At 34.9% G+C, this 20,240-nt stretch overlaps 2 protein-coding genes across 2 annotated transcripts; one reads left to right on the top strand and one right to left on the bottom strand.

Annotated features, from left to right (window-relative positions):
• Positions 1-244: 244 nt before the first annotated feature.
• Neos (nuclear receptor coactivator protein neosin) lies at positions 245-16,318 on the top strand. Its single transcript, XM_089633166.1, has 6 exons — positions 245-406; positions 4,529-4,789; positions 9,125-9,231; positions 10,946-11,099; positions 11,495-11,694; positions 13,452-16,318. The coding sequence occupies exons 2-6, from the start codon at positions 4,530-4,532 to the stop codon at positions 13,847-13,849; spliced, it is 1,119 nt and encodes a 372-aa protein (XP_089489292.1). The 5' UTR covers positions 245-406; position 4,529; the 3' UTR covers positions 13,850-16,318.
• LOC149422228 (zinc finger X-chromosomal protein-like) lies at positions 13,727-20,147 on the bottom strand. The gene is made up of 4 exons (XM_089633167.1): positions 19,965-20,147; positions 17,500-17,617; positions 16,326-16,392; positions 13,727-13,845 (listed from the first exon to the last, which is right to left on the bottom strand). Exons 1-3 carry the CDS (start codon positions 19,977-19,979, stop codon positions 16,361-16,363), a joined length of 165 nt encoding a protein of 54 aa, XP_089489293.1. The 5' UTR covers positions 19,980-20,147; the 3' UTR covers positions 13,727-13,845; positions 16,326-16,360.
• Between the last annotated feature and the right edge of the window lie 93 nt (positions 20,148-20,240).

Below are 20,240 nucleotides of genomic sequence, written 5' to 3' on the forward strand. Positions count from 1 at the left end.
ACTACTATGTTACTATCAAGCACCGGCTTTCTTTCAACAGTTTTTTTTTACATTAGTAATCACTTACAAGTCAAGTGAATGAAAAGAAAAATAATTAAATGTATATTATATTTTAGGAGTCATGTCACGACAATCTCGTATCGAATTGTATTAATTCAATCCATTTAAAAAACTCATAGCTTTTAAAAATGTAATCTATGGAAATAATGATTATATTTTATCTATGATAAACGCAGATAAACGTCTTGTCAAGCGCGAAGCGCGCCGGTGTAATTTTTGGCCATAATATATTTATGTTTTTCAAATAAAGTAACGCATTTGCACTGTTTTACGTACCTTAACATTATAAACATATATTTAATAGAAGATCACAGTTTAAACTAGTGAAGTGTTATTTTGAACGAAAGTACGTATGATTTAGCATTAGATATTCATTGGTTTATGAATAGTCTGTCAAACTTTTAAGAGGGAAATGTTTATTATGCAGGATAATCATTTTCTAGCAAACATGCAATTTGTTATTAATTTTGTTTATCAAACTTAAACAAGCTGTTATTTTTAACAATGAAACGTTGGTTCTTTTTTACGACGATAAATTCCAGTCGAGGGTCAATCCGCACCAAATCATCCAGAAAATTTTGGATTTGTCACCCACCATCTCAGATTTTGATGAAACTTTAAATTTTCAATCCTTCCATATAGATAAGAAAATATACCAAATTTTACCTTCCTACCTCAACTCGTTTTTTTTTATGGGCAGTTGAAGTTTGGGCAAAATAAGCGTTTTTACATATTCCGAGCACTCCGGAAGAGCTTGTACCTTCAATGAAAAAAAATTGTATCTTTGTCATTTATAGTGCAAATGCAATGAAAATTTTCAATATTATCAAGAAAACTATGCTGATTGCAGAAAAAAATAAATAAACCCTTTACATTTATCTACTTGACTTTAAAAAATTACCAAAAGTAATTTTTTAAGTAATTTTTGGGACGGAAAAGGTACTTTACAAAAAAGCAATATCTCGGGAAGGTACAGTGTTAATGAAGTAATTTTTTTTTTTATTCATATCTACAAATAGCATAGAATCACATACAAAAATAAAATTCATGGCATTTTACTTGCTTCAATAAATAAAATCCATTTTAAACTTTTTTCAAACTTTTTGTAATTTTTTTTTATTCTTATCTACAATAAACATAGTACAACCTAAAAAAATAAAACTCCTGGTATTTTGTGTGCTTCACAGTGTAGAAACGTTTTTAAAATAAGAAATCTTTATCATACAGAATTGTTCTAGGTTTTTTTAAATCTAGATACAAAAATAAATAAAATCCATTTTAAACTTTTTTCAAACTTTTTGTGATTTTTTTTATATCTATTTTTAGTTTGTAAACGTCTTCTAACTAGAGAAAGTTTGCAACTTGGCCCTGGCAACACTATCACAACTGTAGACAAAACTTTTAAGTTTTGTCAGTCGAGAGTAGAAAATATATATTTTTACTTGCTGAGAAAAGAAAGCTTATTCACTTGCAGGCAACAATTACAGCAGCGTTTTTCACAAGCTAAAACAATACCAGGCACTCGAGGTTTCCACTGCTTTGTTCCTCTGTCTGAAAATGGAGTTGGCACAAAAAGGATAAGTTCAGATTCAGATTATGCTTTGATTTTTAACTTCAGTGGGGAACGAAATCGCTCTGAGCAACTAAGTATGGTACAAATTTGTACAAACTCTTATGTAGCTTGCGTATATGACAACCATTGGTTTTTTGGACTTGTGGTTTCCAAAGATGAAGACGAGTGTGATGTATCAATCAAGTTTATGCATCCTTTTGGCCCAGCTCCATCCTTTTACTGGCCACATCAAAAAGAAGATATTTGTTTTGTTCCACTACAAAATATTTTTAATATCGTTGACCCTCCCACAACAAAAGGTTCAGGAAGAGCTTACTACTTTCTTGAAAAAGACGTTCATCATGCTGATCAAAAGTTCAACCATCTTATGGGTCAGATCAAGAATAAAAGTAAAAAATGAACTTGAACATTTATTTGTAAACAATATTATTGTAATGTACTTTCATTTAACCTAATCCTACATTGCCTGTTTTATTTTTATAGTATTTGTTTTTTAAAGAGTTAACTTTGTATTGAAAAGAGTTAAAAAGTTGATCTTGTTATAAAATATTGCTATGGTGTATGCATTCAGGTTAAGGAACAAGGTACATTATTTTGTTGGTGCCTTAAGCTTACATTGCAAGCTTACCAGCATGTTGTAAAGGACCGAATAAGTTTGACTTTTTTATTTGCAAATACAGTATCTAGATTTTAAAAAACTTGGAACAATTCTGTATGATTAAGATTTCTCATTTTAAAAACGTTTCTACACTGTGAAGCACACAAAATACCAGGAGTTTTATTTTTTTAGGTTGTACTATGTTTATTGTAGATAAGAATAAAAAAAAAATTACAAAAAGTTTGAAAAAAGTTTAAAATGGATTTTATTTATTGAAGCAAGTAAAATGCCATGAATTTTATTTTTGTATGTGATTCTATGCTATTTGTAGATATGAATAAAAAAAAAAATTACTTCATTAACACTGTACCTTCCCGAGATATTGCTTTTTTGTAAAGTACCTTTTCCGTCCCAAAAATTACTTAAAAAATTACTTTTGGTAATTTTTTAAAGTCAAGTAGATAAATGTAAAGGGTTTATTTTTTTTTTTCTGCAATCAGCATAGTTTTCTTGATAATATTGAAAATTTTCATTGCATTTGCACTATAAATGACAAAGATACAATTTTTTTTCATTGAAGGTACAAGCTCTTCCGGAGTGCTCGGAATATGTAAAAACGCTTATTTTGCCCAAACTTCAACTGCCCATAAAAAAAAAACGAGTTGAGGTAGGAAGGTAAAATTTGGTATATTTTCTTATCTATATGGAAGGATTAAAAATTTAAAGTTTCATCAAAATCTGAGATGGTGGGTGACATGGCCTGGATGATTTGGTGCGGATTGACCCAGGACGAAGATGATACATTCCACATTTAATTATTTTGTTCGCTATGAAATTTATATATAAAAAATCTGTCTTTAATAATATATTATTTTTAGGTTATGTTGATTTTTAATATTTCAAAGTCTGGTTACACTAAACACCAATAACGTGCTGTGTAACAATCAAAAAAATTATTCCTCATGTAAGATAAAAAACCTTCTGGCTAACCATCAAGTTGTGAACTTGCCAAACTTAACCCAAATTGTCTTATTTGATATGTGAACCAAATATAACATTCAAGTCTTAGTTAGCAACTTCATATTAATTTATTTCTGAACGCTGGTATTACCGAAACAGTTGCCTGCTCGCCATATCCGTAACCTGGCTCTTCCCAACGCCTTTCTGAGCGACAGTTTCCCTTCAGTGCTCTAATAACTGCTTTCGTTCTGATAATCAAAGAGATGTTTATTTATCTACTAACTAATCATCACGCCGTTTGTCTGCAGATGTAGGTGGAGAGGATAGACTGCCACACAACTTTGTCTTGGCATACACTCGTTGCTTTATTTACATTCACAGATTCTCTTCTGTTATTCTGATTCTTGATATGACCTGACTTAATTATTTGATTCTCTTGATTGTGTCATGACATCTTCCTCGGGCGTCTCTGACTTCTTATACCATTCACTTCCACGTCGTAATATTATCCTTGCACTCTTATGTGCATCTGTTCAGCATGCCCAAACCCTCGAAGCAACTTTTTCTTAATATTACTCTTTCGTTAGCCTTGCATTCTTACAGGATTTCGACAATACTTCCCACGGTTATGGTCTCGAGTTCTATTAACCCTTTGTACTCCAAATTATTTTTTTTATGGTATACCAGCTTCTCCATAGAGTGTAATGTAAAAATATGAGGATAAATTACAATGTTTTTAGAAAATTAGATAAAAATATTTTTTGGTAAGGCAGTAAATAAAATGATATGTTAAGAAATATATATTTATTCCCATATAAAATTACATATTCTCATTCTAATCTTTATAATTTTTTAACGTGTGGTATTTTAGAAAGCAGTCGCCCTAATGCATATGTGGCTTGTTAGGACACGTGTCACAGTACTCACTGGTTTCCCGTCTGCCACCTTTTACTGCCCCTTTCGAGCAGACCACATAGTTCCGGTTGGGACCTTTTCTTAAAATATAAAGTTTTCCATTGAGTCTGGTCTCTGATGAAGTGAGAATATTTATTGCCCAGTAAAAAATATTTAAATAAAATGAATGAATTGTTATGTATGAAAAACAGAGCAAAAATCACAACCAATCGTAAGTGGGTACTATATACAACTGAATAGAATCATGTGTATACCTTTTTAAACAATAAAATGTTTACCCATTGTTTATGTCGCAGCTGCGGCACCAGGGGAGTTAGAATGTTTCATATGTCGCCGTAGCGGTGACAACAGAGTACAAAGAGTTAGCCATCACAATATATATCTTTCACATTATTATTATAATATCATGTTATATGTTGTAGGATGGCCAATTTCACTGATGTCAACATGAAATGCCACCTGACGGCGAGCTCGCGCGTGTACGTGGGCTCGCTTCCCGAGGACGTAGACCCGGAGGAGCTGCACGAAGTGCTGAAGGAGTTTGGAACGGTGCGCGGCATCCGCCTCAATGGCAAGTACGGCTTCGTGCAGTTCGAGAAGGAGTCGAGCGCGCAGGCCGCCATCAACAGCAAGCGGGTCACGTGCCGGGGGCGAACACTCATCATCAAGATAGCCGTGTATAGGTAACCTCCATAAAATAAAGAAGAACACAACAAATGAAATGTGGGCGGGTTTTGTGAGATTCAAAATTAATGTAATGGTGTATGCTCGCCATACATTCCCATTGGTAGTGTATGGCAAGCGAACACTGAAATAGGCCAAGCCATGATGCGTTTAGATTATAGATATGATTTGAACCACTAAATATTACTCAAAAATTGATCCTTAACCATTCGGAACATTAGAACGTCAAAAGACGTAAATATGATAATAGCGGTCAAGACATTAGTACGTCTTTTCACGTAAACGCGCGAGATTTTACAAAAATCGATTTATTTCCATCACTAGTATACGGATTGCCATGATTTAAAAAACAGAGTATCGATAATGAATAACGCTACGCGTCTGCATTCAAGAATATCTATGGAATGTAGAGGTGCATTATCTGAGTCGATTGAATCTGTCATCTTGTTCGTTCATAATTTATTGCGTTTTTAAATAATTTATTAAAAATATTTTAGTTTGGACGGTTAATATTTTGAGGTGACTAATAGTTTTTAATTATATGTCTTCAATATATAAAGTGTTATTTCTTTATGATACTCAGAAAAAAGTACATTTTTCACAGCTTTGAAATAATGGTCAGCGATTTTTACATATTTTTGACGTTTTCATAAAATGTATATTTAGACACGCAAATATTTACGTATAACAAAACAATACGATAGTGAATTTCATAATCTTTCCAAAACATTTTTTAGAATGAGGCTACGTTTCCCAAAACGTGAGTTATGAAGCTTTTAACAAAACTCGTGAATAACACAAAAATTTTCGCGTTTTGACAGTTCGCAAAGGAACACAAAGTAAATAAAAGTCCTTTTCTGAGAGGTTAAAGTAATGTACAAAAAAAAAATTCTGTTATCCATCCAACCTACTTTATAAGGAATGTAATGTTATGTGTATAAAACAGCTATATATCACTCAAATACTTTGTCGATTTTTTATCAATATTAAATTTGCTGAAAGAACAAAACAAATGCGGACAACTAGAATTAGCTCTACATTGAACTTTGTGGCTGTACATACTAAAAGTTGTTTTGGTCAAAGAAATTATTTATATCAGGCACCACTTATGTTTAATATTCTTCCAAATCATATTAAGGGGGTTTTTCACTATCTCTGATTATGTTCTGACCAAGCACTAATCCGCGGATTAGTCATTTTTTCGTTTTCACTATATCTGAATAACGCTAACGCTCGGGTTAAAGTTAGATTTGACTAATCAGTGCTCGAACTTCACGTTAGGCGCTATTCCTCGAATCAAAGATGGCTTCAAAACATTCCGAGTTTAACAGCTGAGAAGTGAGTCGAATTTTGTAGAATGAATTTGAATGCTTGTATGATCCATCCTGAATTATTTGATTGTGTTCAAAATAAGAAACAATGTATTAATTCGACACGAATCTATCTAAAATGACCTGATAATCAACATAACATAACCAAACAAATGCACACTTCGCGGTGAGCGGACTGTGACGCATGACAGCCGTGGCAGTAGATAGAGAAACTGCAAACATTTTGCGATGTTGTCAGACTATTTCGAGTGTTATCTATCCGGAAGTTCGAAACAATGGTGAAACGGTTGCCGTTGAATAACGAAGTTATTCTGAACTTTAAAGCCAGCCAACGGATAGCTATTCAGATATTTAGCCCGACATAGTGAAATACCCCCTAAGTCTACCAATTCCTTAGTTAAATTTAAAAATTTAATTAAGTTTTTTTATTGACAGACAATTGTCTTAATATTTTTTCATCCTTGTCCTTTCTTAACCTCTCAGACAAAGACATTTATTTACTATGTGTTCCTTTGAGAACTGTCAAAACGTGATAATTTTTGTGTTATTTACGAGTTTTGCTAAAAGCTTCATAACTCACGTTTTGGGAAACGTAGCCTCATTCTAAAAAATGTTTTGGAAAGATTATGAAATCCACTATCGCATTGTGTTATTATACGTAAATATTTGCGTTTCTAAATATACATTTTATGAAAACGTCAAAAATATGTAAGAATCGCTTACCATTATTTCAAAGCCGTGAAAAATGTACTTTTTTCTGAGTATCATAAAGAAATGACACTTTATTTATTGAAGAAATATAATTAAAAACTATTAGTCACCTCAAAATATTAACCGTCCAAACTAAAATATTTTTAATAAATTATTTAGAAACGCAATAAATTATGAACGAACAAGATGACAGATCCAATCGGCTTAGATAATGCACCTTTACGTTCCATAGATATTCTTGAATACAGACACGTAGCGCTATTCATCATCAATACTCTGTTTTTTAAATCATGGCAATCCGTATACTAGTGATGGAAATAAATCGATTTTTGTAAAATCTCGCGCGTTTACGTGAAAAGACGTTCTAATGTCTTGACCGCTATTATCATATTTACGTCTTTTGACGTTCTAATGTTCTGAGTGGTTAAGTAATAAGATTTTATATAAGTCCCATTTACTAAAAACTGAATGTCACCCTATCTGTCTTTATTATCTACTTTGCTTCTTCTTTTGAATAATGATTAGTTATGGTTCAAATATTGTTACAATATACATACTGTCAAATTACCCATCTGGTAACACATCTAATACTTATTTTTTCTTTAATTTTAAAATATTTTGTGTTTGTATGTAGAATTACTTTATGTTTGTGATTACTCTTATGTTTGCTTCACTATAATGTAAATTGTTAACCTCGATACAGGCTCAGTCCTAGTGAGGTTGATTTTTATGAGAAAAAAAAAGTGTTTTATGTAAAATGAGATGCAATAAATAAATAAAATAAAATAGCGTAATGTGTCGCCTACCTTAAGGTGTGTGTATTTTATCGGTTCGGTGGTTCTACACTATAATTCTATTCGAAACATCAATTCGTACACAAGCTATTGAAAGAATACATAATAAGTTATTAGGTTTTCTTAGTTTTAAAATGGGTATTTCAGCAATTTTGCAGAACTCTTTTAAATGATATAATATGAATAAAATTAAAATTATCAGAGAGAAGGATTTTCACGGAATTGGTATTTCTATATAAAATTCTAAATGATGCATTTGATAGTTCAGAAATGCTAGCATTGACAAGCTTTCGAATTCCACTATGTAAGACTAGAAGTCAGGATTTATTTCAGTGCAGAAATTCCAAGACTTACTACCATATGCATTCTTCGTTGCCCAAAATACTAATGGAGAGAAATAATTATACCGAGTCAGTGGACATCTTCAATTTATTACTAAACAAAAATAAAAGATTGTTCAGTTATGTATAATTTTAACTTTTCCTTTGACTGGCTTATAAAAAAGCCAACTTATCAAAATTTACGACTTACGTAAGTTTTTGATAAGTTACACACAGGACCGTTTACATATGCATCCAACTTATAGTAATTAATGCTTACAGAAGTTTAAGTTACGTAAGTGATCGCAGCGACCGCTACACCCGTAATTTTATTTACGGTAAGATGGCCTCATGTAAACAACGATTTGCTGCTGTCAAATTTACGAGATTTTGTCAATAAAGTGTTGGAATAGAAGTTGGTTTGAGAGAAACAATTCTCCATGCGCTTTTGTTCCGTTAACGGCGGAATTGAATCTTTAATTTTATCCAAATGACAGCAACTGACTTCAAATACGTAATGTTATAAACAGAAATGTCGAGATTAGAAAGGATTAGACGATAATTAAAAATAAGGATGCTCATTTTCAGAAAGCTTTTTTCCACCTGAAAAATAAACGATATCTCTTCACTTTTTGGAATCAGAAAATTTTCTTTCCGTTTACATCAATTTTCATAGTGCTAATCTGTGAGTGCGATCTAGTGTTATTTTCTATATTGTTTTGGGAGTTAATAATGTACTTATCCACTTATCATCAGATTTTAGTTCGCATAATAAATTAAACTAGTTTTAAAAATACTAAGAAAACTTGTCCTTTAATTTTCGTTTAGTTTAGGTACCATTTCTTACGGTAAGCATATCAACTTGTCAAACTGATTTCATAAGCTGTGAGAAGGCTGGAAGTTCGCACAGACGCTATTAGACCTGTCAAAAAATTACGCCTCTTATGATTTCTGTAACTTGCTATAAATTAGGTTAAGAGACTTCTGGTGTCGTTTATATTGGTAATTTTGACACAAAACCGTTTCAATTTTGAAAATGACACTCAAATTCAATACAAATACGAGTTCATTAAACCAGAGTTAGAATCACAGACAATCATTTTGATGACATGCAATAATGCTACTTCTAAATCTCCGGCAACTGAATTGTGTCTCATCATCATTATTCTGTTATCTAGAAACAATAATGCGGACGGAGAAGGGGGCGAGCGAGAGCAAAGGAACCTGGAGCCCAGGCCCTTCAGAGACCGCTCCCCGATGATGCACCCCCGAGGCAATTACGGAGGTTGTATATTTTTCTGGTTTTTGGACTTTACTGGAAACACTTTTGTCGTATTTTAACTTTTTTATTTCGTATCACAAAACATGCTTTTTATAATATCTACGTTGACAATAACAATTTATTGATAACGGGCCCGACCCTTGTACAGCTAAACACTGTTTACTGTAATAAATTTCTGAAGGAAAGAACACCTTTTCACTGGGAACAATCCCTTTGGTTAAAAATACTAATCCATTGACATTTGTTGATATACACAATGAAAAAAAAGGCAACTGCTTATCGACATATTAGAGCTCTAAAATGTTAGCACAGATTCACACCATTTCTAATAATCAACTATTCAAACAATCCATAGATGGCGACTGTATCCAGAATTATTAAAAACTTATCTTTTACAAAATTAAACAGAGGTAACAACTGACCAATAATAATAATATTTAAATGATTTGTATATCGCCTTTTTTGTGCAAAATCACCTCAAGGGCGCTGAAATCTCCTCAAGGGCCCTTATAGATAATCTTAAACCAAAGTAACTCTGGCTTTTAAGAAACTGACAGTCTTTTATGGCTAGAAAATTCTTCAATGATTAGCTTTTAACCCTTCAAAAAAATCTCAGGTACGTTTCGCAGCTGAATTTTGGAGCAGCCTCTGGACTAGAACTCCCATATACTTGATAAACCTGCTTGATTCTGTGCAAAGGAGGGCATTTTGTCTGATTGAAAATTCCTTGTTAACAGCCCAATTGCTATCTCTAATGCACAGATGCAATGTAGGCATTTTACATTTAACCTCTTGAGAATAACAAATTATTATAAGCAATAAATAGTCGCCTGAAATATCAATACAAATTGAAAATATCTCACGAGTAAAAATAAAAATATTTCAGGCGACTAATTTGCTATCCTTGTGCTATGCATAAAAAACCTTGTCTTAAAAAACATTAAGTATAAATAGTTAATCATTAAAAAAATAATAACCTCTTGAGTGTCGCCGTATAGTTTAAGTAGTTTCCCCAGAATGTCTCATTTCTGAGATATTCTGGGGAAACAACTTGCGGTAAGTTATACACTATTTTTATAAATGTATAAACACATTATCTGGTAAGATGGTACATTTTATAAAAACATTATTTAAAAAAAAAAAGAGTAAGTTATTACTAAAATAGATTCAGCGGGCACAGCAAAAATTTAGCATTAACACACCAAGAATTAAGTTTGTACAGTTTTTACCTTATAAAACCTATTTTAAACGGTTATAAAAATATATTAAAATTGAGTTATGCCATTTTTCCCATCCAATGTCAATTTATTTATTACACGCCCTAGTGGGCTTTTCTTTAAAAAAAAATACAAGCATTTTGTATCAGAGTAAACACTTAAAAATTAATACCATAAAGAAGAATGTAAACATAATGGCAAAAATGAATCCTCACGCATATAATTGAATTTAAAAGATTCAACAAAACAAAATAGTAGAAGCGGAGGAGTTATATGGGTACATAGGTCTATTTGTGTCTAGAAGAATAAAAGTGATAGAATATACAACATTTATACTGATTAGTTTTCAAATGAAATATATCACATAACCTTACATTTGAAACTGGCATAATTTGTTCTAATATCGGTGTTGCCATAGTAATTCAAATATTTTGTTACATTTTATTAAATTTCTGCCCTTGACTATATTTTTCATTACTACTTTTGTTGTTGTTATGCAGGTGATTGGGGGGAGGACCGCTTCGGGGGCCGGCCCGGGGATAGGGGGGACCCGTACATGGGGGAGGGCTACCCGAGAGATGCACTGTACCGGCTGCCCAATTCGGTCCCGGAGAAAAACGACTGTGAAATTATTGTGGTCTCTAAGGCACTTACGTGAGTTCTATAGCTATTTAATTTTTTTAGAGTAATCCATAGCTTAGTTGCCTACGTGTTTTCTACGAGTCCCGAGGTGACGAGTTCAATTTTCAAATATGGAATATACGAAAATCTCATCGACATTGATCATTAAATTTGAAGGACTGCATTGCACATTATGATCCACGAAGTTTCAAGTTTCTTTTACCAATTTTATTATTGGACTAGCGCACAGCCGTTACAAATAACGGGATATAAAATTTAAAAAAAAAAATTGCCAATGCTGAGAATCGAACCCGATCAACTGCTTAGAAGGCAACTATGCTGACCATTATACCATCAACTATTGTAGGATCGGTGGTGTTATATGTACCGAGTACAAACATCTGAAATCGTATTGTTTAACATTCCAGGCAATATGCGGAGTTCATCGAGGCGCGCCTGAAGCGGCTGGGCCTGGTAGTGGACTTACTGTTCCCCAACGAGGATGTGCCCATCGGCCGCGTACTCGGCAACATCAGCTCGCGGGGCTGCCTCTATGCTATCCTAGTCATGCCTCAGAACCTCGAACACAACTCTCTCACGCTGAACATCCTGCACGGCCTGCCTCAAGGTGACTACATGTCCGCTTAACTAGATAGTATAGATATCTTTGTATGGTGGCGGACCTGCTGTTGCCCTTCGAGGACTTGTCCGTGTGAATATCTGTGTTGGTCACTATAATTACTAGACGCCCTAGGTCAAATCAACATCTTAATGTATCATATTTTTGAAGCTGTTGTGGAAACCATGGTATAATTTCATTGTATTATTATGTTTAAAAAACCTTTTGTTTCATTCATGCTAGTCAAGAAACATGTTGAAAGGCTCGATCGTCCAACCATCCTTTCCGTAAGCGGCACCTGTTTACACCTTTCCATATGCAGGGTTTTCCAATAAGAGGTGTTATTTTGATATTCAAAGAGCTATCGAGAGATGATTAATGATTAATGAATTGTTTTTTATGGCCGGAATTGGATGGTATTGATCTGGACAACGTTTACTTTCAACAAGACGGCGCTACGTGCCACACAAGCAACGAAACCATTGATCTTTTACGGGAAAAGTTTCCGGACCGTGTTATCTCTCGAAGAGGTGATCACAATTGGCCACCAAGATCTTGTGATTTAACACCTTTCGACTTCTTCCTTAGGGGTTATTTTTTTTTTACACATTGGCAACCCACACATTGTCTATGTTTGAAAACCGAATACATATTCGGGGATTCCCACAAATAATTAATGCGTTTAGGTACTCGCTTAAAAAACAGAATACATTAACAGAAAAATGCCTATAGGTACCAATTTTTACGTAAGCATGGGAGGGGGGGGGGGGGGGGGGTAAGAGCTTTGCTTACTTTTGTTGACAAGGGGGAAGAGGGGGTAAATAATTGCAATAAATCTGCTTACGTAATACTTGAACGGCCCCTTTGGGGCCACGTGAAAGAGAAGGTCTACGCCAACAGCCCAGCGTCGATTCAAGACTTCAAAGATGGAATTCGTGAGGCTATCGAGGACATAAGGCAGCCACTTTGCGATTTGGTTATGGAAAATTTCATGAAAAGGATATGGTCCTGTAGGCGTGGTCGTGGTGGTCATTTGACTGATCTTATTTTTCACTATTAACGGCATACCTTCCTCTTTATAATGAAATAAACATTCGATCATTTATATTAAAAAATGGCATTTTTCTTTGAATATCAAAATAACACCTCTTATTGGAAAACCCTATATTTCTTTCAAATGGGACGGTCAATTTGAATAAGTCTGTAGGCCCATTAATAACTTGTTTCACTTCAATCCAACATTTTTTGAAAATCCGTGAACCTGTTAAAACTGTTTCTCAATTTAAACCATTAGGAAAAAACGATTTCACATTATTTTACTTAACTATAATAAATACAAGAGAATAACACTTTGGTAGCACATTTATAATTTTTGTATAAGTTATAAACTTTGTATACACAGTACACATACATATTTACAATTATGTAAAGTAAATATATATGCGTCATAAACATTTTTCATCTTAACGGTTTTTGTGTGTGAAGTTTGGATACCTAATAAAAGTTGAAATCATCAACCAATAACTTGTCAAATACACTTGTCAACAATTGACAACAAAAATTTTGTGTTTATCATCTTTGACATTATTTGGGAGCTATGAATTACAATCAAGTATTTCGGCAGCTTTACAACTGTCGTCAGTTCTACTCATGTCGACTAGGTGACTAAATATTTCATCATTGCTATGACCGTGACCCCAAATTTTGAATTATCCTCCTTAGTAGGACATTTGGTATAATTTATTTTTTAACAATTCTCTGAACAGAGCACCGAAACATGCCCATAGAAGACTCCATGGAGCTGATCTCGCGCAACTGGGCCGAGTACCAGACCAGCGGGCGTGTGGCGGGGCGCGTGGCGCTCCAGAGCCACCTGCGTCGGCTCGCGGCCGGGAACACACTCACTGTGCTGGAGTACGACACGGTCCTGCAGCACCTCAAGGATGCTCGCGTCCGCCAGGTCAAGCTGGAGCTGGGCGAGCAGGCCGTGGACACCAGCAACAAGACACAGGTTGACCTGCAGCAACGTATCATGAGCATCCTCGACGGGGGTGACGCCGCCGCATCACCCGCCCCACAAGTCACCCCCGTGCCCCCGCCAGTGCTCAGCAATCCCGTGCAGATGGCGCTCGACTCGCTCCTCAACAAGATCACATCCAACTAGAATAAATTATATCGATATTATTACAGTGGCAAGCTACAAGACCGCGGTAAGACGAAAATATCTGACTTCCAACTCTCATAATAGGCATTGTTTTCGCCACTGATGACATAAACCCGTAGATAATGGAAACAAAGAGAGATACGCAGATATGATACCAGCAGAGGCGTGCAGTCCATAAAATACGTAAAACTGTTCTTGTCCCAAAAAAATTAGAAAAATTAACAAATGTATTAACTTACAGACATTTAACGCACTTTTCCATAATTATTTTTTATTTTCTTGGAATAAAAACAGTTTTACAGGCTCTATGCACTGCACACATCCAAGATGAATAGGTCTAGATTTTCAGTGGCAGAACGCTATTTCCTACTGGTGAGCCGCGTAAATTTCATAATGCATATATCGAAATATTCTCACAATATTCTCTTGTTTTTTAAATCCATACCGGAACAATAAAAATTACAATTAATTTAAGAAAGGATTGGGACCACAATAAAACATTTCTTATATAATTTTTTTCCATCATGCTGCTTGCACTGCTTTTGCTACTGTAAATCCAGATCCTACGTCCAGATGAAGTGTTTTGGATAGAGTATTCGTTAAGTACATACTTAAAAATCTTTGACGTGTTCAAATGCAATCAAGAAGCTGAAAGATGGCCTGTGAAATGAGCACGTCAAGTTACATACTATGGTAATCATTTGTTTCATGTCTACCACTATGAACATTCATTTTTGTTTCTATTTTATGTTTGAGCCCAATTTCGAAATTTTGAATGTACATATTGGTAACTGATTTTTCTCTCTCTGAAATTGTTGTATTCAACCCTTTTTCCATAGGGATACGCAAGTATCCGATACACTACGACTTGACGAACGCCGTAGATGCACACTGAGGTTCGTACAAAAGCACACGTTAACGACATTTTGTAAACTCGTCAGCGACGCCAGTCTCCCGTGACCAGCCAGGCACGGTTGTTCCCAATCACATCGTCGAGACTTTAAAGATGGCATCACTTATGTCATAAAGTTTGTAACAATTAGTGCGATTTAGATTGATGCTAGCAACAAAAATGACAGCTACAGCAACTGTTTGGTTGGGAGTTAGGTTATGAAAGCATTCTAGCAATGATTGGTGGTGATGCGGTCTCGTGTGTTTGTTATTTGCGACGTGAGACAACATGAGTATCGGATACTTGCATATCCCCGTGGAAGAAGGGACTTATTGCGCAACTTACGAGTATACCAATGATATCGATTCACGGCAAAGACAAGACCTCTAGTGAAAATGACCCCCACGATTTCTTTTGGAAAATCTGTGTAAAAAATGCAGTTAAGTGATTAAGTAACAACAATATTATGTGAATGGACTTCAGTAGCCTCGGTGTGGACTAATATTTTTATTTTTAAATGATAATGATTATTCTTGTCTACTAATATAAGGTTTATGTATATTCGCGTGTATTTTTTTTTTGGTTTGTTATTTTTGGTAACAAAATCTTTTTATTTAATGAACTTCAATAAAATGAATGACAGTTTTTACATTTAAAGCTATGTACTGGTAATCACAAAATGAATGCAGTAAAATTACTTTAAATAATAGAAAATGTACAGTGAAACCTACTTGGGAGTTTTCTTTTTTATTATTTGAAACTAATTTATCCCACATACATGGTGTCTGGAAACTAGTAGTACAAGTGGGAAATCTACATCACATAGAGCAGTGGTCCCCAACACATGGTCCGCAGCCCTGTTTCGGGCCGTAGATCAAATGGTAAGGGCTGGGGCGCAAGGCAAAAACTATTCAACCATTTGGTGACAAAAGTCATCCTCTATTTATCATCTAAAATTATTAAATCAAAATAATCAACGTGTTTCCCCCCCGGCGGGACGCGATAAAATTATCAAACAAACGTTTACCGGTCTGCGGTGATAAAAAGGTTGGGGACCACTGACATAGAGAACCCAAAAAATGTATTATTTTTCGTTCTGAATGTTTTGATTTCTTTTTTGAAAAATTTTAGAGCCGGGTCTATTCTTTGACGCATTTTAAAAGACAGTAAACAATTTGACAAAAGGCTCTAATCCAAAAAAGTTACTCCAATGTGATGTAGATTCACCAGTTTCCAACATGTACCGACACATCTGCCCTGACGATGGACACGGTAATGCTGTCCGAAACGTTGGCTAAAGAAGGAGGTAGTGCATCACGGCATAATACCCCAAAAATAAATCACTGTAATACTTTTGGCCGTGAAAATCTCAAATCATAAATGTACCAGCTAAGATAAAAAAAGTTTCACTGTATTCTAGATACTTTCCCAACAATCCGTGTGTTTCCTAACTATTGGATTTTGTGGCCAACAAAGTACCTTCGGTGTCATTTATTTCATAACTTTGTGTAAATTGAATGTCTGTATTGTTTTAAATTATATCTTACAAGAATAATAAAATGTGATATAAGAAATAATAAAAACCTTTAGTGATTGTCCCTCCTCTTGAAGACATGCCGTCAGCTAGTTTTTGTAGCAACTGTCGCCGCCCCTGTGAATAAATAATTAATTAAAATTGTCAGTAACACGGGTTGGGTTGTTTCAAACTTGTCACATTTCCGTCGAATGGTTCCCAATTAAACGCTGATTCTTTTTGCGTATCAGGTTTCAAACAAATTGTGCAGGCATAAAAACATGACCGTTATCCAGTTGTACGATGGTTACACCTACTTAGATCTCATCGCTCTAGGCCCTAACGATGCCTAAATTTAGGTAGACGAATTTTTCGAATTTATTTCGAAATTTCCGCCAACAGCTCAATTGTAAAACCTACAAATATGGAATAAACGATGAAATAAAGGTGGATTCATGGGCTTTAAACCACAGCAAGCTGTTCATGTTCCCATAACGTTCGGAGGTATGATTTATTGAATGAGCGCGCCGAATCCAAATACTGAATACCCGGAAATCTCCATCGCTCGAGGCATTTATTTTGAAAATGCAATCTAGCTTGCTCTTACTGACCATTTTACGAGTCACCAGCGTTCATTATTGGTGTTTCAGGACTTTTCGGTTGGTCCTCCGTGTATTCTATATTCTAACAACCGTCTCGTGTGTTAATTTCGTTCTGCTACGTTTTGTGTTGGAATAAGTTTAAAAAATTGAAATGCAATATTGGGCACAAACTATGAATACTGTTAAAAACGTGTGGAAAGTTTATTTTTCTAATTCTGATTCTGATGTACTAAAGAAGTGTAATTTTCATTAATAATTATTGATCTAAAACCGCAAATTCCGTACCGGTTCCAAATGGCTACAACGTCATTATGACATGGAAAATGCCACTTGCCCGGCTTGACATCAACGCCGCTACATTCACGAATAAAAACAAACATGTCGTTTTGGCGGCAAATCCAAAATATTTATTCGTCAACACAAAATAAAAATACCTTAATTATCGTAATTTTTTTGGAGAATAAAAAAGAATTGTGAAAATATCTTATTTTATGAAAGATCAAAAGCTGTGTTTAAGAAATACCTTTTGTAATTTTTAGCATATTTTGTATGTATGCACTATAATCTGCCGTTTTTACTACGGGGCACTTGTCCGGTTTTTGGATTGGCGGATTACTGAGAGCATTATACTTGTCGGACGTACCTGGGTGCCGGGAGCAAGGTGGCTGTGGAAGGTGGGGGTGATGGTACTTGAAGTGGGAGCGGAGAGAACCAATCTGTATGGAGCGATAAGGGCAGTGCTGACAACGGTATGGAAATTCCTGCAATGAAAATGAACAAATTATTTTCGCCGGTCCTCGTTAACCTCTGATGTGTCGGCGATGCCTATCAGAACTCCACCATTATTTTTACACAGATTTTTATTCTTTAAAATCTTAGTCTTAGCATATTTAAATGAAACAAAAAATAATAGAAATTAAAAAATAACCAATCATGGAGGGGATTTCATTGCTTGAAATTTGTCATTTTAAGTCAGGTAATACTAAATATTTTAATTTGGCGTGCGCCGTAACTGGTGAAGGTCAAAAATATTTAATTTTTTAATTAATGACACCGTCATCTTTTTGACACACTTCAACCGGGCGAAAGCAAGGGGCCCATTCGAGAAAAGGTATTTTGTTTTCATCATTTATATCTTTGAAAATAATACATAATAATATTTGAATGATTTGTATAGCGCCGTTTTGTGCAAAATCACCTCAAGGGTGCTGTTATATATTTTAATAAAGTATAAAATTAATGTCTGAAATTAAAACCTACTTTTGTAATACGACTCCACAAACTGAAGTTAGAGTCAATGTTGGGCCATTTAGTGATGTTTTATTTCTATTCTATTACACACAAATCATTACAAAAAAACTTCCGCATCTTCGGTTCGATAAGTGTAAGGATGTATACCCGTTCTACAGGTTTAAATATAGTTTCTTTCTTATAAAATATTTTCCCACACAAAAGACAAGAATTTGAAGATGGAGAAGACTTGGTTCACATTTTTAAATACATATGTAGTTAGGACCCTTACAAAGAGATTGATATAAAATTATCGGAAAGCAATGAATTTTGGGACATTCAAGTAGAATTGGCATAAAAGGTAGAACTACACTTTCCGCCAGAAGTGTGTTAATACAGGCCGTGATGTAGAACAGTGTTCCGCGAAGCGTGTACCGCGGCACACTGGTGTACCGTGGTCATCAGTTGGTGTGCCACGGAAAAATTCAAGGTATTGTGAAGATTATAAGAAAGTAAAAGGGAGCAGATCATCAGTCACTTCTGTTCATACAGAAGTACGATGGCTTTCTCGCGGAAAAGTGCTATTTCGGATTTACAAGCTAAAAAATGAGTCCCAGTCGTTTTTAGAGGCCCAGGGTTCAGATTTTGCTTCTGTGTTTAAAAGAGAAGAATTGTTAGTAAAACTTGCATATCTGGCGGACATATTCGCTCATTTAAATGAGCTCAACGGAAAAATGCAAGGTAGGAATTCTTATATTTTAACGTCTTCGGACAGAATTTAAAGCTTTCGCGCTAAGTTGGTATTATGGATCAGCCACGCTGTCAATGGTAATAATGAATTGTTTCCAAATGTCATGGCTGCCAATTCAGAAAAAAATTGCAGGCTTTGGTAGTGGAGCTATTAGCAGAAAAACTGTTATTTTCCTAAGTGTGACCTACAACCTATGGACTGGGTATGAAATCGACTCTCGGATAACATTTCCCTTGGACACTTACCAATAAACGAGCAGGAATAATTCATGGAGTAAAAAACTGATCAGACATTAAAACTAAAATATTCTAAAGTAGGGCTAGCACATTTTTGGCTGCATATAAAAAATGAGTATCCACTGCTTTCAAAGCATGCTGTTCAAAATATATTACCATCTGCCACAACCTACTTATGCGAATTGGGATTTTCAACTCTCACTACTAATCGAAAAAAAAGAGAACGCCCGAGGACGATCAATGAAGAGATGAGAGCAGCCTTATCAACGATTGCTTCAAATTTCGATCGCCTGTGCTCAGTTAAACAGGCTCACATTTCTCACTGAACATCTTTTCATATTAGGTATATTGATTTTAGAAATAAATAAATATTAAATAAACATTGCTTTTTTTCTTTGGTGTACCTCTAAATTTCGTGATTTGGTAGGTGTACCTTGAGCACAAAAGGTTTGCGGAACACTGCTGTAGAAGAAGAACTGACAGTTAAAGAGTATATATAGTAGCAGGGATTGGTACTAAACCCAGTATTAGAGTCTGAAAACAGATCTCTGTAACTGTCAGTTCATTTTCTACAGCATGGCCTGTATTACTGAAGATGGCGGTGAACATGAGGATGAAAACATCATTACACCGAATTATACATACTATAAAATACATTATCTTATTGAGACAAATTATCTTAAGCCCATTAAACACATTGGGCCAACATTGGCGCCAACTTGTTAACATGTGAACGCTTTTGAAACCAGGAACCTTTGATGTGTCCACCTTTGATCCTTTGAAGGAGAAATGAAAAAATAAACCTTGGAAGTTAAATAGATGGGTTCACAAAAAGGTGCTTGTTTTTCAGTTGGGCAACTATAACATATTAGAATTATAAAGATGTGTGACCCCAGTGTGTCGCATGCGGTGCTTATTCCTGGTGTTGAGGTCTCCGGTGCGGTAGGGACAGAACTCACAGAGGTACGGCTTCTCCCCGGTGTGCTGGCGCTGGTGAATCTGAAAGGGAACTCCCCGTTACTTTTTATGTCATTGTTTCATAATGTTCTGTAAAAGCAAGAGAAAATGAAAAATCTCTGGGTACATAGGGTAAGAAAAAAGAGTACTATGCATTATGTCATTCTCAAATCGAATATGGAATTAGGATGGGGATCTGCTACATCTAAG

This window comes from Hesperophylax consimilis, chromosome 7, assembly GCF_061612785.1.
Source record: "Hesperophylax consimilis isolate HC1 chromosome 7, BYU_Hcon_1.0, whole genome shotgun sequence".
Classification (NCBI taxonomy): Eukaryota; Metazoa; Arthropoda; class Insecta; order Trichoptera; family Limnephilidae; genus Hesperophylax; species Hesperophylax consimilis.

Bases quoted from the DNA above. Each gene is read 5' to 3' on its own strand.
- Neos (XM_089633166.1), top strand. From the start codon at position 4,530: ATGGCCAATTTCACTGATGTCAACATGAAATGCCACCTGACGGCGAGC. The intron at 4,790-9,124 runs GTAACCTCCATA...TCTGTTATCTAG, and splicing joins ATCAAGATAGCCGTGTATAG to AAACAATAATGCGGACGGAG. The intron at 11,695-13,451 runs GTGACTACATGT...TTCTCTGAACAG, and splicing joins CCTGCACGGCCTGCCTCAAG to AGCACCGAAACATGCCCATA.
- LOC149422228 (XM_089633167.1), bottom strand. The intron at 16,393-17,499 runs GTACGTCCGACA...ATTTATTCACAG, and splicing joins ACCTTGCTCCCGGCACCCAG to GGGCGGCGACAGTTGCTACA.